This window comes from Typopeltis vanoorti, chromosome 4, assembly GCF_054136105.1.
Source record: "Typopeltis vanoorti isolate ZY-2024b chromosome 4, IOZ_Tvanoo_1.0, whole genome shotgun sequence".
NCBI classification, from domain to species: Eukaryota; Metazoa; Arthropoda; class Arachnida; order Uropygi; family Thelyphonidae; genus Typopeltis; species Typopeltis vanoorti.
In genome coordinates this window covers 134,414,405-134,430,382 of record NC_143552.1, presented here as the reverse complement: position 1 = coordinate 134,430,382, position 15,978 = coordinate 134,414,405, and the positions used below count along the sequence as shown (strand labels likewise).

At 35.5% G+C, this 15,978-nt stretch overlaps 1 protein-coding gene across 1 annotated transcript in view; it reads right to left on the bottom strand.

The window, feature by feature from the left end:
• The window catches only part of LOC150107688 (lachesin-like), a 124,695-nt gene that overhangs the window by 80,671 nt on the left and 28,046 nt on the right, over positions 1–15,978 (bottom strand). Inside the window, exon 2 of the mRNA XM_090391467.1 lies at positions 15,796–15,923. Within this exon, the coding sequence (XP_090247593.1) occupies positions 15,796–15,923 (128 nt within the window). The remainder of the gene's footprint in view (positions 1–15,795; positions 15,924–15,978) is intronic.

The following is a 15,978-nucleotide window of genomic DNA, read 5'->3' as shown; positions in this document are numbered from 1 at the left end:
GATGTAGGAAAAATTTCCCATAAGAATTATGGATGTCCTATTCTATCAGCACTCATCATCACTACAAGATTCATCAGGAACATTTTGGAGTTGCTTCACCTTTGTAAGTCTCTCCAAAATCATTTCCAAAGCTTTCGCAGTTTGTTTTTCCCGTACTATAAGCTCTATGCGATTAAGTGGCTTTGCAATTAATATCAAGGAGGACGTCCAATTAGATCTGGGAATTCAGTTTTTCTCCAGAAGGTAAGTTATTATTAGCTTATTTAATTGAATTGTCATCCATTTAATTAAAAATAATGAGACCAAATAATTGGGTGAAATTAATTGTTATGAAAACATAACTATCTCATATATTAAAAACTCCTTGTATCGAACAATCCTGTCAGTACTAAAACATACTTTACCAAAAAAAAAAAAAAATCATATCTTCAGATATTTAATTATTTCATAGAAAAGGAAAACAAAATGATATGTTGCTTTAAAATGTTCTCTTTTAAATTTCTAATAGTCGTATAATAAATGCAAGAAGCTCGGGAGCTACTGAGCAAGGCTTGAAACATTCAGCTAATTTAGTTGACTTTAAAACTACACTCTTATCATTTCACAGTTTTACTAATAATCTTATTTTATTATATTATATTGATATTAAATTTTTAAAGGTATATGAAACACTATTTAGATACATTCAAATATTTTTCTAATTCTCAAAATTTAATTCAAAATTTTAATGTAAAATATAAGTTTAAATTAAATTTTATAAGATAAATATATATAATAAAGCTTATAAAAATCGTATATGCATGATGATATTTCTTTGCGTCTACCAAACCATAGAACGAAACTTTTTAGATATACTTCCCATTTATTTTTCATTAATAACACTGCAAGTTTTATTCTCATATAAACTTGAATCCTCCACGGAATCCCTGTATGTGTGCATCTGCACGCGCTTGTACAATTTTATGGTTTGTTAACACCAGTGGTCCATAACATTTAGGTCAGGGTTAGATTACCTGGCTGACTAACTCATCATGCTTCAATGGGTAAGCAAAATCCCCGTGTCCCTAAATAAATACTCTCCCAGTGCAATAGACAGGTAATCTCGCTATAACATAACACGTCTCACTGAGCCCTGTAGTCGGCTTCAAAAACAGGACCCTGTAGTCATTGATGGCATCGCTAAAAGAGGAAACTAAAGAAATAGCGTGATTAGGTTAACTGTCCCAATTATTTTTTTTTTTTGTCCATTGATATCGTATCTTAAGTTTAATATTTACAGTAAGAGTTGAATAAGGACCACAAGAAAAATAAATTAAAAAAAAATCTTTATTGACCCAAATCCTATTACTGGTTGCGTAGGATAATTCTCACGGATGCAAAATTTAACGACTCAGAAAATGAGAAGATGATGGGTTTTTCTTGGTGGTGGGTGAAAAGAAAATTAAATTTCCTGATGTTGGCATCTAAGATAAATGCTGGTAGCAGAGCAAGGTACAGGTACAAAGCTTTGCGACTGTCCTTTAAAAATTACCACTTTATTATCTCGATAAAGGGGGAATATAACTGGGGGTAAGAAGCGAAGGGGGGGGTTGTTTACTGCTGTATTTTCAAACTAGGCTACAATCTTGTGAAATAAGCCACCTGGCAATACAAGACCTGACCGATTTTTTTTTCTTTTTCTATCTATTCCTGCTTGCTTACTTAGTGATACACTTACTAATTGGATTTTGGAGAAAGTTCTACAAATTGTACACCGGTGAGTTGTGTCTGAGCGAGGCAGCAGGCTTGATAAATGTTTAGCAAAGAAATTAATTGCCAACAGTGGAATAACTTATTACGTAGCTATACGTCTCCCGCAGTTACAATTGTCTCCAGCGGAGTTCGATCAACTCTGATAGACAATTATGAAACACCTCACTGGAGTCTGCCGATGTTAATTATTATGGAAAAGATAGATAGAAAGTAGCAGCTCAATAAACTGCTGTAGCTCACTTATTTGTAAATTATGAATTTTCTTAGAGGTGGCTTGTAATGCTTTTCCCTTTTATCAGGTGAGATAGAATAACACCAACATTCTATTGATCATAAATATCACGGAGATGGATGAGAAGTAATTAAATAAATAGAAAACAACGTGGATGATTACACAGAGCACACGGACGACGGTAAACTCTAAATATAGGTGTGGAAGTACCGTATCTGAAATAATCGATAGAAAGGTGTGATGATAAAATAGATATTTTTATTTCAGAAACAATCGCCTTCTAATGCAAGATTGGAGTACGCCTTTGATGGTACGTTCTTCAATAACTAGCTTTCCGGTTTGGCGTTGTTGAAGTACGAGGAAGTAGCGCACAGCCACAGGCGTTAGAGAGATTCTCTCTTCTGTAGGTAGGTAGGTAGGTAGATGTACGTACTAGGCTGCGATAAATCTAAATTACTGGCTTTTCTGGAACACTATATGGCATTAATTTTATGTTACACCATATCTTCCAATAATAAAAAATACTCTCAAAACTCTTATAAAGGAACTCGAGTTAAATTTAATAGTTCTTAAAAGAACTGGGAGATGGACTGAGTCCTTGACGCTTTATCTCGTCATCTGAATGAAGAAAATTTATGTGGATGGGATGTTACTGAGCTAAAAGCTCTAGTCATGGCTGGGTAACGGCAATAGCCGAGCCTTAGTTAAAACTTCATTGGCTACAGCATTGCCATTCGTTACCCTGGAAGTCCTTATATCTAAGAAAAGGCGTCTCTAAAAATTCGGACGAATTCTTAGACCACTCCATAGTTGCCGAAAGACCGTCCAACTCAGCGTTCGCTCCACCCCACCACCGAGCAGACCAGCTCATCTTCCAGGGAAAAGCATCCACCAACACAGCCCCTCACCGGAGACTCAAAATGCTCTCTCAGGGCAACCCCCCCCTCAGCAGGAGCAAAACTTCGGAAGAAACCTAAGAGAGCGAAACTCATAATAGCAATAGTCCTCAGTTAGAAATTCATTGGCTACAGCATTGCCATTCGTTACCTTGGAAGTCCTAAAAAGGACTTTTATATCTATCCTCGAGTTAAATTTAATAGTTCTTAAAAGAACTGGGCGATGGACTGAGTCCTTGACTCTTTATCCCGTCATCTGAATGAAGAAAATCTGTGTGGATGGAGTGTTATTGAGCTAAAAAGCTCTAGTCATGGCTGGGTAATGGCAATAGCCCAGCCTCAGTTAACGCTTCATTGGCTACAGCATTGCCATTTGTTACCCAGGAAGTCCTAAAAAGGACTTTTTCCATAATATATTCTTAAATTTAATAGTTCTTATCCTTATAAGGACTGGCTTAAAGTGGCGAAGCAAGAATGCTTTTCATCCTCCCCGTTATCTTTATGTAGAGGACAGTGTAGGGATAAGGTGTTATTGAGCTATTAAAGTCCTGATCATGGATGAGGATAACAGCAATAGCCGAGCCTCAGATTACCCACCCTGAAAACCATTAAATTTTTAATGGTTGTCAGGGTGGGTTGGAGAAACGACCATGAGATGCGGTGACTGAGGCTCAGCTATTGCCGTTACGCAGCCATGACTAGAGATTTTTAGGTGGGTAATATGCATTTGCTCGGTTTCTTATAGTTTTACATATAAAAATAAAAAAGCTATACTTTAATATTTGAAAAAACAAGACTAAACCTTTAAAAATCTTTTAAAGATTTAAGTATAATTTGATATATTATATTAAATTCTATACGAAATTATAAAAATTATGATTTTATCTGTATACGATGCAATGTTTGCGCAAGAATTTATTATAAATGATAATTATAGAAGCATCGCTGATCTTATATTTTCATTTCCAGCTACAATAACCTGTCTTACTGGAGTTTTCTGAATAGTATCAGGTTTTTGGTTTGTAGAATACGCCTTAAAATTATGTAAACATCCACGCTACTGATGCATATTTTCCCAAAACAACAATATGATATTTAAGTTTCTTTCTTTTCTTTTTCTTTTTTTTAAATAAGTTCGATGTTTAGAATGGGTAACTCACAGGGAGGACGGACACATCCCTTATGCAAATATCATATTCACAGTATTTTATTCATTAAGTATGTAAATATTTTACAAATAAGCAACAGAATTCGGTCACACACACAAATTGAACTGCAGGAAGATTCCAGTTGAATAGTTTCGAATTCTATAGCCACCTTATGTACATAAGTAGAAGCGAGTAATAAAACTACCAAATATTAATAAAATTTGTAAATAAAAAGAATAATTTTACTTCAGAATCTTAATATATGCAGATATAAAAATACGCAAGTATTACTAGAAGAGAAATTTCATTTACTAGCAAGCCAAATGTATCGATTAAAATAACCATTTCCCATGCATATAAAAATATTGATCTGCAGCACCACTCCACGATATTTACTATCAAAATATGTCTTATCCTGACTACACACTGAGCAGATTAACTTTCATACAAAATGAGAAACGTGATGCTTTGCCAAGAATATGTTTCGGAACTTTCATCAATTCAGATTATTTGTGCGAATCATTCTTAGCAGTCTATAAATGAGAGATTGCAGTGTTCTTCCGGTGATTGAAACATAAAAGTAACTGTAATCTATATAGAGAGAAATTTGTAAATTTCCTTTTCAAAGACAATAGCGAGATAGCTTTTATACCTGTTCATGTGCGTCGAACTTTATCAATATCTTTATCATTGGAAATAAGAGAAAGAGAAAGAGAGAGAGAGAGGGGGGGGCAGGCAGATTAAAAAAAGAAATGGCGCTCACTCACACACACACACAAACAGAGAGAGAGAGAGAGAGAGAGAGAGGGAGGAGTGAAAATAAAGCTAAAGAAAAAAGACAGGAAAGAAAGAAAAATCTAATACAGATAGAAAAGAGTAACCGATAAGGATACAAAGAAACATCGAACCAAGAAAGAGAGAGAATAATGAAAGAAAGAAGAAATACGGAAGACACAGATAGAAGGAAAGATTATTTTTATTTATTTGTTTTAAATACGTAAATCTACAACAAAATGTTGATGTCTGGACGGAGTGATGCAAAGAACAAACGATGTAAAAGAGAAATATATACAAATAAAAGTAAAAATCTAAAAATAATATCGGACCATGAAGAGACAAAGTTTTGCAAAGGTTATTGACGCAGTACTTGAACCATATTCTGCCACGCATCCATACAGTGTATTGCATATCGAAGCAATTAATTAGCATACATGTGGCTTGTATTATGTTATTATCAAATGGCGGTTGGCGTAGTTCACGTAGTGTGTGATCAATTTCTTGGCTGTCTGTCGGAATCAGGCAGCGCCGATAAAGCTGTCAGGAACACAGATAGCGTGTAACTTCTTGGTCAGCATCTCAGGTATTGTTGACCATGCGGTAAACATCACAAGCCACGTACACGTGAAATTGGTAATGCATTAGATACACCTACGCGATCGCTTCCTTAATTTCTGAAAGTCGGTTGGTGTTGATGGCATTCATTGTGCCTTGTGGATATGCATCGTGACCCCCACACACATACTGCTATTATCCCGTCAAAGAAAACTTCTCCTTATAATGCAGCTTACATACGCTACAGGTAATTCCTTCTCATGTGTGTCTAAAATTCGCTGTTGGGTAATTATTGAAATAATGAACACTTAAGAAAGCTGATAGGGGAAACTTAATAAAAGATCATATAGAAAGAGAAACCTTTCAATAAGGTAGCATAAAATTACAGAATCGGTAAACATATCTTATACGATTAAATTACTTGGTCCCTTAATAATAATTAAAACAACAATTAAAAATACTAAATGGAGGACTTTACGATAAAGGAACAGCTAATAACTTGCTCTAAGTTAAATCCTTATAAGGACTGGCTTAAAGGGGCGAAGTAAGAATGCTTTCCATAATCTCCGTTATCTGTAGAGGACTGTGTACGGATAAGGTTTTATTTAACTATTAAAGCTCTGATCATGGCAGGAGGGTAACAGCAATAGCCGAGCCTCAGTTAGGACTTAGTAACAATATAATAATAATTTGTGAGTTCAACAAATCTTCATCATGGGCCTGTAGAGTAAGATAGGCTGAGAGTCAGCAGATAGTAGGAGAGGAAATAAAGATAGAGTGCATAGTGGTAGGGTAGGTTAAAGAGGCCTCAGTTGACCTGTTTTAGCTGTTTGCCCCCCAGGGGCGTTTCTAAAACGGTCGTTGATTTTTCACTTTACAAAAAAGGAAAAATCCTAAAAAGGAAACATGTAACAAAACAAAAACAAAAAAGTACACAGAAAAGCAAAAATTGAAAGTTAAATTTAGAGGTGGAGGAAGGATCTGGCCCGAGTGATGCAGCTCACAAGGAACTGCACCGCCTCGATGTAAGCCTTCGCCGCTCGGGTTCTCAGGTCGTCCCCCACCTGTGATAGCTGAAACTGGTGAAGCCGTGTATAGAAACCCCACAAGGTGGTTACTGTGTCTTTCTTTTGTTGTGGGCAGTTATTATTCTTTTGGCCACCTCACTTCCCTTGGCCATGTCTAGTTTGCAGAGAGCTATGAAGAACGCCGAAGCTGCCTCCTCGTCTAAATCCTGGGCTACCTCTACTTGCTCAGGGGTGATTTTGCTGATGTCATCAACGAAAATATCATCACCCCATTTTGCACTGACGATGTCAGATCCATGTTCTCCTGTGAGGAGGAGTTCAGGTTCTCCTATTTTTTTTATCGCTTCTTTGAATTTTTCTGCCATCCCTGGGATACCTCTGATGAGATGGCTGAGAGTCTCCTCTGCTTTCGCGTGAGGGACTTCTGGGTGGGCGGTCTCAGATACTTTTGCTGTTTTGGGCGTTACCAACTCTCCTTCCTGTGGGCTTAATGGCCGTTTGGAGGTGTTGGTGTTCACCTCCATCTTTCCTTCTTCCCTAACTATATCATCTGTATTAGTATCTATATTGTTGGTTTCAATAGCGACTGTTTCTTCTGTTGGATTTTACTGCTTGTGGAAGTTTTTTTTCCCTTTCGATTTTTCTTAGACGTGGAGGTATGGATTTCTGTTATATCAGGAGCAGCCTCGAAAGGATGAGAAGCTTCCTGTGCTAGGTCATTTCCATTGCTTGGTGGAGTTGCTGGCATGATTGCACCACCCATCCTCTCAGCAAGGGTTCTGGATGGGCATGTGTCCACTTTGTGGTCAATTACCCCACATTTCAGGCAAGCTGACTCACAGTTTTCTTGGTTGTGGCCTGCTTTGAGGCAGTTTTTACATTTCACTCTAGGACAGTCCGCCCCAAGGTGAGTGAAAGCACCACATCTAAAACATTGTTTTTTTACACCATGGTAATTTATCATTACTCTGGCGGATCCAATCATAATGAAGTTGGGAACGGGCGTTTTCATCTCGAGGGAGATGTGGACTTCACCCGACTTCCATTTGGGGTTTTCTGCGTCATTTAGGACTTCTACCTTGTGTATAATAATATAACGCCCCATTTCCCGAATATTTCGTGGATGATCTTTACATCCGTTTCAATTTATTCTAAAGGGAATCTGAGGATTCTAAGTAGTTTGGTAATGCTTCCTACCAAAAATGGAACTATTGTTTTTCCATTACATTCGAATCCTGCAAGTAGTTTGTCTCTTGTTTGCTCACTCCTTACTACTACTTGGAAGCGGCCACCACCAAATGGAGTAAACCCAAAAATCTGCTCAGCACCGACGCTTTCGATGAGGGCTTTGGCCAAACATCGAGGTCGTAGATCAGCTTCCTCTTCGATTCCAAGGGTCCGCGTACGCGGCAAAGCCATGCTGGTGAGGGGGGGGCCTAAGCTATTCCCACCACCGAGTGTGTTGTTCTTGCCCCAGTCTGGGGTTTATTCTGTATCTGCTGCTGTAGTTTATTATCAAGTGCCTCTATGAGACGCTTTGCCGATAATAACTGAGCTAACATATACTTACTATACTACAATTTGCGCTTAGCTAAACAATTTGCTAGTCACTTATGGGAAAAGTTCACAAAAATGAACTACACTTCTCTTAGTAACTCAGTTAGTAATGAATTAGCATGAGCATTACCAAGTTAAATGTTCTTGGGCATAGCATCACTATAAAATATATATTAATAAATAAAAGGTGTATTTTAAAAATTTATTGTAAATTTCAAAATACAGAGAAAATCTCAAATTTTAAAATAAATTAATTTATAATATTAGTTATTTATACAGTTTATATATAATAATTATTGATTTTATGATTAAAGAGTACTTTTTTTTGAACTGAATAAAAAATCCAATATGTATTATGGTCTCGGTCATAAAATATAATGATATACAGTTGACACATGATGTGTAGGAAACGAAGAATGCAAAGAATGACAGAGAAAAACTAATACAGTGATAAATTCTTATTAATGAGGTTTAAAAAAGACAGAATAAGAAAGATATTGGGTTATTTGAATTATTTAGACATAACACGTAGTGCTGAAGTTATATGGATCTGCATAGTACCGAGCATTATTAGTTGAAATTTCGTGCATTATCTTACTTCCGCTCAGCAAGGGGCGGAAGTAAGATAATGCACGAAATTTCAACTTAATGATACAACATCAAGAAACGATATTTTTAGACCAGTTGTTATTATTGAGAACTTTTTTGGTTAAACCGGTTATTAGAAATTTACAGAAATTGTAATTAAAGAATTTGTATGCGTTTAATTGAATATTTTAATACTGGTTTCATACCAAGTAGTTTATTAATTAAAGAATCAATTTTAAACTAATTTTCGTATTTTAATTATATTTTTAAACTGATATTTAAATGAATATGTAAAGAAAAATGTCTCTTCATAAATTGTTTTTATGAATTATTAAAGTATTTTGAGTTTTCATTATTTTAATTCATTCATTAAAATTTTATTTATAAATTAAATAACTATTTTTATTTTAAATATTTTATATTTTATTTATGAATTCCCTTGTCGCTACTGTTTATCTTTTCATGTATTAGTAGAGAACTATCTATTACAGGCGATTCATTATCTACTAAATGTTATTCGACTTCTACAGAGTTTAAATTGTACAACATGTTAGTAAAGATTTCATTTGCAAAATGTATCAAAATGGGAACATGAAAAGAACTCAAGTGGGCAAACTATGAATTCTTCGCAGTCTGTTGCAAGTTAGAATATTTAAAAAAAAAACTGTATCTACAAAAGCTAGATTTCTTTTCACTTATCAAAATTTAATATAAATAAAAATCAAGTGTACAGTTCTTTGTAAACTTAAATATTATGCTTATTTAAAAAACAAAGTTTCCTATTTTTTTCTATAAATTTCAATTTATTAGATTGTGTGTAACGTAGGGATGTAACATAGACTGATTCCTCGTTGTGCACCCTGGATAACGCTAAATAGTCTACAGCGACAGATGAATCCGTACTCTCCTAGCAGGACTCATGGACACAGGCTCTCAGATAACCGACACAAACCTACCGAGGATCGGAGAATCAAGAATATGGGCTCACTCTTCAAAATATGTCAATTAAACAAGGGATAAGTAGGGCTAAATGCGAAGTTCTTACTAAGATTCTGAATTACCATCAAATAGATGTAGTGTAATACAGGAAACTCACACTAAGGACAATCTAGATCTCCTAACGAGAGGGAAAATATATGTTACAATATGATTACAATATGATTAACTGCATAAACCATCCCAAATATGGTGTGGCAACATATATAAAAAATGACATTTCTAATTATAAGATCTGTGAACCAAGCACCAGCAAGGACATATATAGTGTAGCTATTATAATATCTGATTATACTATAACCAACGTGTATAAACCTCCATTAGCTAAATGGCCTGATCAAGTATTGTCCCAGCAACAACATCCAAGCATAATCCTGGGAGATTTGAATAGTCATCACTCCCTTTGGGGCTATAGAAAGGATGACCTAAATGGTACCCTACTTGTGAACTGGATGGAAAATCAGAACCTCTATTTGATCTTTGATGCCAAAGATAAACCGAGCTTTCTCTCTTCTAGATGATATAACCCTGATTTATGCTTCTGTACTGCAGACGATAATGGCGGCCAAATTCCCATCTCTAGGAAAGTATTAGACAGTTTTCAAAATAACCAACGTCGACCTATAATCTAGGCCTAAATATTCCAATCATAAGAATAGCATTAAAATCTAGGTGGAACTTTCTCAAAGCTGACTGGGACTCTTTTAAGAAACAGGTTGACACTGTAATAAGATTTATTAAGCCAACTGTAAACAATTACAATAGATTTGTTGGCATTATTATTGGTGCTGTCAAACGAACCATTCCAAAAGATTTTAGGAGAGATTATATCCCAGGCTGGAATAGTGACAGTGACAGTGAAAAACTGTATGAAGAATTCTCTAATAATAACAACCCTGCAGTATCCACTGAGCTACTGAAGTCTCTTGACAATGCTAGAAAAGACAAATGGATTAAAACAATGAACAATTTTAATTTTACTCATTCCAGTCGATAAGCTTGGTCCCTGATTAGGAAGCTTGACACCAATATAAGGACTTCTGGTAAATTGCCCGCCATAGATCCAAAACACATTGCAAAACATATAGTCTCAATGACTAAATATCCTCAAGACAGAGTAGCTACGAGAGAGGTGAAACAAAAACTAAAAAACCTTAAAACAGATCTTCCACCATCATCACTATCTTAGGCTTTCACTTCCCAGGAACTTACCCAGGCAGTTAACTCATTGAGGACTGGGAAGGCAGCTGGACTCGATAATATCTACTCTGAATTCATTAAGAACTGTGGACCAAAAACTATTAAATGGCTTACTGCTAATGTACTATAATATCCTGGACTCTGGCTTACTTCGATCAATTTTTAAAAGATCTAAAATCATCGCTGTCTTAAAACCTGGCAAAGACCCTACAATTGCCTGAAACATCTGCTTGAAACTTTTCGAAAGAATGCTATACAACAGAATTTCTTCAAGTATACATAAGAGAACTCCACAGGAACAGACTGGCTTCAAACCTAACAGAAGTTGTTGTGATCAAGTACTGGTTATGAAAGATAGAGAACGGTTATGAAAAACAATTGAAAACAATAGCGGTATTCGTAGACCTCTCTGCTGCCTATGATACAGTGTGGAGAGAGGATCTTATCTTAAAATTCCTAGAAACTATCCCATCACCAAAACTAGCCAACCTAATTAATCAAATACTAGCAAACAGATGGATACAAGTATCTCTCAATGAATCCAAAAGCAAATTCTTTAAGATTAAAATGGCCTACCTCAGAGGTCAGTTCTTGCCCCATTGCTCTTTAACTTATATATTAGTGATATCCCAGAGACAGCATCATGGAGATTCATGTATGCTGACGATATTGCTATTGCAACTCAACATTCAATATTCCAGAAAGCTGAGAATACCTTAACTGAAGATCTGGCTGTACTTCATAAATACTTTAGACGATGGCGATTACAACCTAACCTGAACAAAACTGAAGTAGCATCCTTTCATTTAAGTAATACCCAGGCCAACTATATCCCAAAGGTTTACCTCAGAAATAAACAGTTGAAATTTAACAATTATCCAAAATACCTAGGAGTTACCCTAGACAGAAGTTTGACATTTAAATATCATATAGAAAATATTGCCGGAAAATTAAAAACTCGTAATAATATAATGCATAAACTTTCTGGTACTACTTGGGGTGCTGATGCCAACACACTGCGTAGTACCGCACTGTCTTTGGTCTATTCTACAGCAGAGTATTGTGCTTCTGTGTGCTGAACAGCGCACATGCTTCTTTAGTCGATGTCCAGCTGAATCAAACAATGAGGATAATCTCTGAAGCTTTAAGATCTACTCCTGGCTACTGGCTCCCAACTCTCAGTAATATAGCCCCTCCCTCGCTCCGCAGGACCCAAGCCTTAAGCAAATTATGGACAAAAATAATTGGAAACAGTTCCTTGCCTATCCACCAAGACCTTTCCTTCCATACTTTACAAAGACTGAAATCCAAGCACCCTGCCTGGAAGAGTACAATACAAATAAACGACCAGAACTTCAACCTATGCGAGTCATGGGGAGAGTATTGGTTTCAACGTACCTCCAATCTTCAAATTCCAATTTCAAATCCGACATCTCGTCTGGAGGGCTTCAATCTCCCTAGGCATGTATGGACTACTTTAAATCGGATCAGCACAGGAAATGGGAGATGTAAGCATCTCTTGCATAAATGGAACTGGTCCGATACTCCAAACTGTGAATGCGGAAGCGGGATGCAGACTATCAATCACATTGTGCTTCAGCGCCCTATCTAATCATTCTATGACACTAGAGAGGACTTTTTTTAGACTAATCCCAGAATCCCTGGAGTGGATCCGGGATTTAAGGATTAAGTTCTGATTATTCTTAATTTTGATGTTTAATCATTTCTACCTAGTGTACTCCTTTTTTAATATGATTTTTACAATTGTTTTTATGCTGTTTTATGTAATTTGTATGTATTATCCTGAGACCTGTACATCATACGCTAAATAAATAATTAGATTGTGTAAATAAGCTATTTTTATTTTTACATGTATTTTATATAAATATTAATGGGTTAATGAATTTCTTAAAACAAAGCCTTATTGTTTTATTGGAAATTTTCAAACTCGTTTTTTATTTTAATGCCAGATTCGAAGTTTTAACAATGAGATGCTTTATCTGCGTCGATGCGAGAATAATGGTTTAAACAAAATTAAATTATAATTTTTTAAATGTTGTGTTAATTATAATTATATTTTTAAATCAACCTCACACTTGAGTTTGCGAAACCTATAGTACATCAGTGTGGTGGATAAGCAAGGAAAAATAAGATATCTGTTGTTTCTCAGATACCTGGAGGTCGTTCTACTTAAAGAATATGATATGCCAAAGGTTGTTTCGAAGAACAGAGGTAAATGGAATGAAAGAGGACAAGTAACAATCTATAAGAGCATCCGTAATAAAATGTGTGTGTTTGTGTGTGAGAGAGAGAGAGAGAGAGAGAGAGAGAGAGAGAGAGAGAGAGACCATCTTTTAAGACGTCATCTGTAACAGCAAGAATTGTAGGAAGATTTTAAGGAAAACTGTCGATTGGAAGTTAGCAATATTTTTAATTTTTTTAGCACTGTCATAGTATCCTGAGGGTACACATCAGAAATTTGATGATGATGATGATGATAATGATAATTCTAGCAATTGTACAAATAAGAAGTGGTTTTCTTGAGAACAAAATCTCCTAACTTTAATGGGGAAAATAAGACAGTACTATGCTTTACCAGAAAAGTTCACGAATTTCATGGCATCCGTTATGAATATCTTAAAAGCTTGACATGCTTAAACACTACAGGATTTGTCAAATGAAGGAAAGGATGGATTCAAAGGAAGGAAAGGATTCAAACCATATCCACAGTTAACAAAACTGTGGATATGGTTTGAAAAGTCAGTGAGTGGGAGAAAGAGCAAAAAGATCAGACTTCCTCACAAATCCTGGATTTGTCAGGAAGTATGAAGAAAGAAAATTCACCAGAGCACAGCAACCAACTTTCAGAGAGAGAGAAAGAGAGAAACTAGAAGTTCTCTCTGGAAGTTCAGTGCTGCCTAATTACAAGGGGAAGGCGAAGACAGACAATATGACTGCACGTAAAGTAGGACTTCATAATATACCTGCTAAATATGTAAATGTAAATAAACTCCATACTAAATGGTAAGTAGCTGGCTGTTGTGACTTTCTCGATTTATTTTAAAAGAATTAATATTAGGGTAATGGGCCTATTGTCTGATGACCGACTTTTATCTCTCATTTATTGGGATTAAAATGACTGCAAACGACTATACAGACAATTTAGAAAATAGCTTGTAGGCTATTTTCTAAATTGAATTAAGTCATACATTTTGAGCTACATAGTTGGATAAGCGATAGTTATATGAAATGTTTCGCTTGGTTAAAAAGTGGATTGTGCTTAACATTTTTTTTTATCATTTATCCAAGTGTGAGCACATGAAGTAACATCACGATAGGTTATTTGGTATGGAGGAAGATTATTTGCGACATCATATTTAATCATGTTAATATTAACCACATTTTTTGGGGGGGGGGAGATGGACTGAGTTCTTGACTATTTATCCCGTCATCTGATTGAAGAAAATCTGTGTGGATGGGGTGTTATTGAGCTAAACGCTCTAGTCATGGCTGGGTAACAGCAATAGCCGAGCCTCAGTTAAAACTTCGTTGAATCACGAATAAAATATTAAATAAAACTTTGTTAACCAAGCCATGGATGAGTCAAGAATACTTACCCAAATTTGTTTACAATGTTTTTGCTATTTCTACTTAATAGAAAACTTATAATAGGTATTTATAAAATATAAAATTCTGAGAATAAAATAAAAATATTCCTAATTTAGAGTATAAGTAAAACTTAAACATATAGATTATAAATTATTATATAAAAAAGAAAAGCAAAAAGTTATTTTTAAGTGGCAAAAAATTAAACTAACATTCACGAAAATAAATGCTAAACTAAAATAGTGCCAGACTGCATAAAACAACAAAACGAAATTCAAACAAGATTTATCGAAACTGATCGTAGGAGTTGTAAAAAAAAAAAAAAAGAACAGACTAATTAAATGACTAGAGTGCTTTGATGGGAAGGTTCACTTCCCGGACCAATAATGTAATTTTTGTTAAGTATAAATTAAAAAATCGAAGAATACCATAGCGATCACAAGATATGTTGATATTCAGGCTTGTCAGATACTTTTGAGGTCTCTTTGGTCTAATAGCGCAGTGCAAACGGGAAGTGAGCAGATCTTAGTATGGTGGTAGGGAGGAGTACGAATTAGATCAAGGTTTCCATTATTTCCTTAATTAAATAAGATGTGAATGACTCAATCTAGAAATTGATACGTGTAATTCATCATTTGGAGGCTTTAAAATCTGTGGGCTGCGAGTTGGTGATGTGGTCCTCTTGCTAAAGTAATTTCTCAATTTGGGAACACACAGATATAACAAAGATCATTGACATGATCACAAGTAGATTGAAACATGAAAATTTAAGGAAATATGCGAAAAGAAGACGCATAGAAAGAGAGAGATATGGAAAATTCAGTACTTTAGAGTTTTCTCACTTAAAATTTTAATTTGATCGAATGGATAAATTACATCGAAAAAATGCACAAAGGATCATTAAAATATTGGCTGCTTCAATTTCATTGATTTTTGTTGATATCCATGCGACCGTTTTGTTTGCTTTAGAACTGTCAGAGCACAACATATTGCATTGACAGCAAGCTGCTACTTGGGGGGTTCTCTTATACTTTTGACATGATCGCTAGGAAACGCTTCCGTCAGCAGGAACGATCGATTAGGTCTGTTCACGCACATGCAGCGGCTATTATAATAATTAATGTTTTAGACAAAGATAATTGTATGTTACTGGATACTTAGAGATTTCACTCTGTTGGTCTCGAAGCTGCTTAAGCATGCGACTTGCAATTAGCGTCTTTTTTCTCTCTTTAGAAAATTTCAACTGATTTGATTTGCTCTTGACCCGCAGAGGAGCTTTGTTCAATGAGCGGAAGTAGAAAACGGTACATTAGAGGGGTTAAAAGGAAGGTGAGATGGCTTGCTGACGTCGTTTTTTTTTTTTTTTTTTTTTTTTTTGTCTTTGTTGGTGAATTCCTTTATTTATGACCGTAGCAACAGTAGGATTATAAAAATAGTGTCAGGAAAAGGTTCTAACTTACTCGATAGCTGCCGAGGTTGTCCACAACGCACGGAAGGCTGACATCTCTACCAGCAGATACAGTGACGTTCGGGATTGGTTCAGCAAATATTGGTTCTGGCGTAGTTTCTGCTTTGATGTCGCTGGTTGCTGTAGGAAAACACAAAACATTGCTTATTGCGTTTCGTAAAATAAATATTGTATT